The 3,960-nt window shown below is 52.7% G+C and overlaps 1 protein-coding gene across 1 annotated transcript; it reads right to left on the reverse strand.

Annotated features, from left to right (window-relative positions):
• Positions 1–203: 203 nt before the first annotated feature.
• Positions 204–2,206, reverse strand: LOC105701138 (maltase 2). Its single transcript, XM_012427584.1, has 3 exons — positions 1,838–2,206; positions 1,023–1,762; positions 204–936 (listed from the first exon to the last, which is right to left on the reverse strand). The coding sequence occupies exons 1-3, from the start codon at positions 2,183–2,185 to the stop codon at positions 282–284; spliced, it is 1,743 nt and encodes a 580-aa protein (XP_012283007.1). The 5' UTR covers positions 2,186–2,206; the 3' UTR covers positions 204–281.
• Between the last annotated feature and the right edge of the window lie 1,754 nt (positions 2,207–3,960).

The raw sequence follows: 3,960 nt of genomic DNA on the forward strand, positions 1-3,960 counted from the left end.
AGCCTCGGATTACGCCCTCGATCGCGAGATCGATGTAAAAGTACCAAATCGAGATCGCTCGTCTGTTTCCAGCGTTCAGGGAAATCGAGACGTGTCTTCCTTACGTAAGTTCCAATATCGAATGCACTGGGTGCCCTGTGAGCCTCAGAAGACGACCAACAAGACCTCGAATGGTCTCGCGGACGTAGTCGTAAGCGTGCACCTTTGGTGTATAGAATTCTTTATTCCAATATCATATCGGATACGGAAGAGGAAATACGTAGTTGCGGGTAGGTATTTTTTCAAGAAAGTGTCTGGACCTCCTTGATGAGCTCCGGGGTGCTGAGGACAACGCTCGCCGCTCCCGGCAGGCTCAGCTTAGAAGTGTCAACGGGCGATCCAGCCTGAATTTTGGAGTACACGCTGGCGGTGTAGACGCTCAATTCCTGCGGGATTTCGAGCTTGGACTGGGCGTCGACCACCGTGGGCGAATCCGAAAAGTTGACCAGGATGACCACCGGTGGAGAGTCCTTCAGACGACGGACGATGCCGAGGACGCTATCGGTAACCAGAACGTTTTCCAGCGAGCCATTTTGGAGGACCGGGAGCTTGCGGAGCTTGACCAGATCCTTGAAAACGCTATAATGCGAGACCGGAGCTTTCTCCTCTGCGGCGAGGTTTAGGGTTTTATAGTTGGGATTGATAGGCAACCAGGTCTTGCTGGCGGTGGAGAAGCCGGCATCTTTGGTGTCGTCCCACTGGAAGGGAGTCCTCTCGGGATCTCTGGACTTGATCTTATACTGGATCGGTCCTGCGGATAGCCCGGACGGGTCCACGGTGTCTTCCCAGGACACGTCGGTGTCCTCCATGCCGATCTCGTCCCCGTTGTAGACGACGGCGACTCCGGGCAACGTCATCGCCAGAATGCTGGTCTGGTCCGCCCTGAGGGTGCCGAATCTGGGCAGAAGATAAAAATTCGTCATTCTCGTAAATCATCGTGGTCTCATCGTAAATCACTGAATTTCCCACGAATTCAACCATACCTAGTGGCCGCTCTGGGGTTGTCGTGATTCCCGACGACCCAGTTTGGCATGTAGTCCCCGCTGGGGATGTTATCGATCCAGGTGTCGATGGATTTTTTGAAGTCAGCGGCGGTGGACTGATTGTTGAGGCCGGTGACGAACATGAAGTTGAAGGGAACATTGACTCCGTAGCGGTAGTACTTGGTGACGTCGTTTATAGGGGCATAGACCTCCGTCAACATCAGCTTCAAGTCCGTGTCGTGCTCCTTCGCGTACTCGTTCAGAAGTTCGCGCCAGGATTTAATGACCTCATAGGTCTGCTGAAGGTTTTGCGTGTAGATGTGGTCCAGGCTGTCGCTGTCTCCAGGCGTCAGGCCGGTAATGTTGGAGGGTGGCTCGTCCAGGAACTGCGAGTCCTCGAACATGAAGTTGGCAGCGTCGATCCGGAAGCCTCCGATTCCGCGCTCCAGCCAGAACTGCAGGGCGTTCTTCATTTCCTGGTTCAGGTACGAGCTGCGGTAGTTGAGGTCGGCCTGGGTAGGTCCGAATTGGTGGAGGTAGTACTGCTGTCGTTCCTCGTTCCACTCCCAGGCTGTGCCGGAGAAGATGCTGAGCCAGTTATTCGGGGGATACCTTTTACCGTCGACGACCTTAGCGTCTTTCCAGACGTAGTACTCATCGTAAGGCTTGATCCGCTTCACGCTCTTCTGGAACCACTCGTGCTGGGTGGAACTGTGGTTGGGCACGAAGTCCAGGATGATCTAAATTAAAATGATCGTCTACATTGGGATCAACCAAGAGGAACTGCCCAAGCCGAACGGCCGATCTGGTCTTACTTTGAGTCCGACAGAGTTGGCCTGGGCAATCAGGTCCTCGAAATCTGCCAAAGTGCCGTAGATGGGATCGATGTCCGTGAAGTTCGACACGTCGTAGCCGAAATCGACCATCGGGCTCCTGTTAATGGGAGAGATCCAGAAGGCGGCAGCCCCGGTGTCCTTTATATGGTCCAGTTTGCTCAGGATCCCCTTCAGGTCCCCGACTCCATCTCCGTTGCTGTCCTTGTAGCTCCGCGGGTACACTTGGTACACGATGGCGTGCCTCCACCAGTTCTGATCCGCGGTTAAGACGGACGTCACCAGGGAGCCCAGAAAGAGGCCTAGCAATGCGACAACTCGGAGCGACATTTTCGTCGAAATTACGACTGTGTCCTGGTGTTCGGAGACATTGCCTTTTATAGCGCGTAAAACGCGCCTTGCGGGAAATTTTATCCGCCAAATGACATATCGGTCGTCGAAGACGCGAGAGTCCGATAAACTGATGATGATTACTTATGAAATTACGGACTCGTGCCTTAATTTCCATTTCGTCCGATATACCCTGCTTAGAAGGTAGCTCGTGCATATTTATCGTGTATCGATAATTACACGCCACACATATTCTAGCATTCATCGCGTCTTTCTCCGAGAGCGAAGTAAATTTAAGCAACAATTATTCATTAGCGAGGAGGAAACGTTTCTGGAAGCAAGAAACGAGCGTCCGCCGTTTCCTTTCAGGGAGGCGTTCTCGTCTTTTCCGTCTCAAAGGGTTCCTTTGGTCCCTTCGCGTCGTCGTCTCTTATTCATTTGACGACTCGTCCGCGCATTATTTTCCCTCGAACGGTACCTCGTTCTAATGGGTACCAACGTTTTTCTCGAGACCTCGGCTTGGATCGTTGAATTACCTCGGATTCGTTATTCGGTGGTTCGCGCCTTGTCCCGGATAACCTGGAGAGCGGTCTCTCGTCCTCTCCGCGCCTCCAGCTTTGTAAAGTCGTCTGCAATCCCGGGATCTGACTCCTTTCGGGAGACATTCTGTCTCCATCTCGGCGACGCGAATCGTATAACGAAACACCAGACACCTTCGAGACTCGTTTACGAAGTCTGCCGGCTTCTCGGAGCGAGAAGGAGACGCTCCCGGTCAAAGCAACCGAGAAGTCCGTCCTTAGTCTCGCCTTCCTTTCCGTTTCCCTGCAGATTTCCGTTCGCTCGACCAGCTGGGAAAAGGCGCATAACCTACCCGCTCTGAAATGCCTGGAGAAATGATTGAGATCCAAACCGCCGAAAGTGCAGAAAAGTGCAGAAAAGTTAACGAGGGAGAATCTTCGGATGAGGAAACGGTCGTTAATGGCCATTTATGGGGTCGTAGAAAAAGCGACGAAAGCTTCGGCTTTGGGAAAATCGTAAAATCGGGTCGTGAATTATTCGGAAGGAGCGCCACGGATTGTCGGCTCCCGAGAGCACCTTCCCTTAACGCCGGCGCGCCTCCATCCCTTGATAACTCGGGGAAGTTTGTTATATGCTTGTAAGTAACAAGAGGGTAAACACGGTACGTGCGAGCGTACCTTTCGTACTTCATGGGCGAATGTTTACCGAGCCCACGGTTAAGGCTCAACAGGGATCAGTTGGTCAACTAGTTACCTACCGGCTCGTGAAATGAGGTCGAGGGGAGCCTTCTTCCTGGACACTTTCCACCCCGAAGACCCACGAAGAGGACGCGGTGCCGTTTCATAAGTAGAAACTCGACGGAGTTTCATGGTGAATTAATAGGCTACTGAAACTTGCGGAGAGGGAATTTTTCAAGGGAGGACTTTCGCGGGGATCATTTTTCCGCCTCCTCGGCAAAGGCGCTGGAGCAATTATTTACCCAATGGAAGTTTTTGCAAACAGGGCCGCGTTTAAGCGGCGCCGCCGCTTATCGCGGCTTTATGAAGGCGCAAGGGGAGCACTCGAAGAGGCGGCCTGCACAGCCGAACGAACTGCAATGTTGCGAGAACTATTACGTGGCTCGGCAAAGCAAATCCGAAAACAAAGATAACGGAAAGAAAGAATGCAAGGCGTATACTTTAAACCTGTTTACGCCGCAATTACCTGCGGAAAGAACGATAAGAGAGCGGAGCCCTTCGGGTGAAAACGCAAAAGGT

This window comes from Orussus abietinus, unplaced genomic scaffold (assembly GCF_000612105.2).
Source record: "Orussus abietinus isolate OABI.00-Male unplaced genomic scaffold, Oabi_2.0 scaffold5, whole genome shotgun sequence".
Taxonomy (NCBI): Eukaryota; Metazoa; Arthropoda; class Insecta; order Hymenoptera; family Orussidae; genus Orussus; species Orussus abietinus.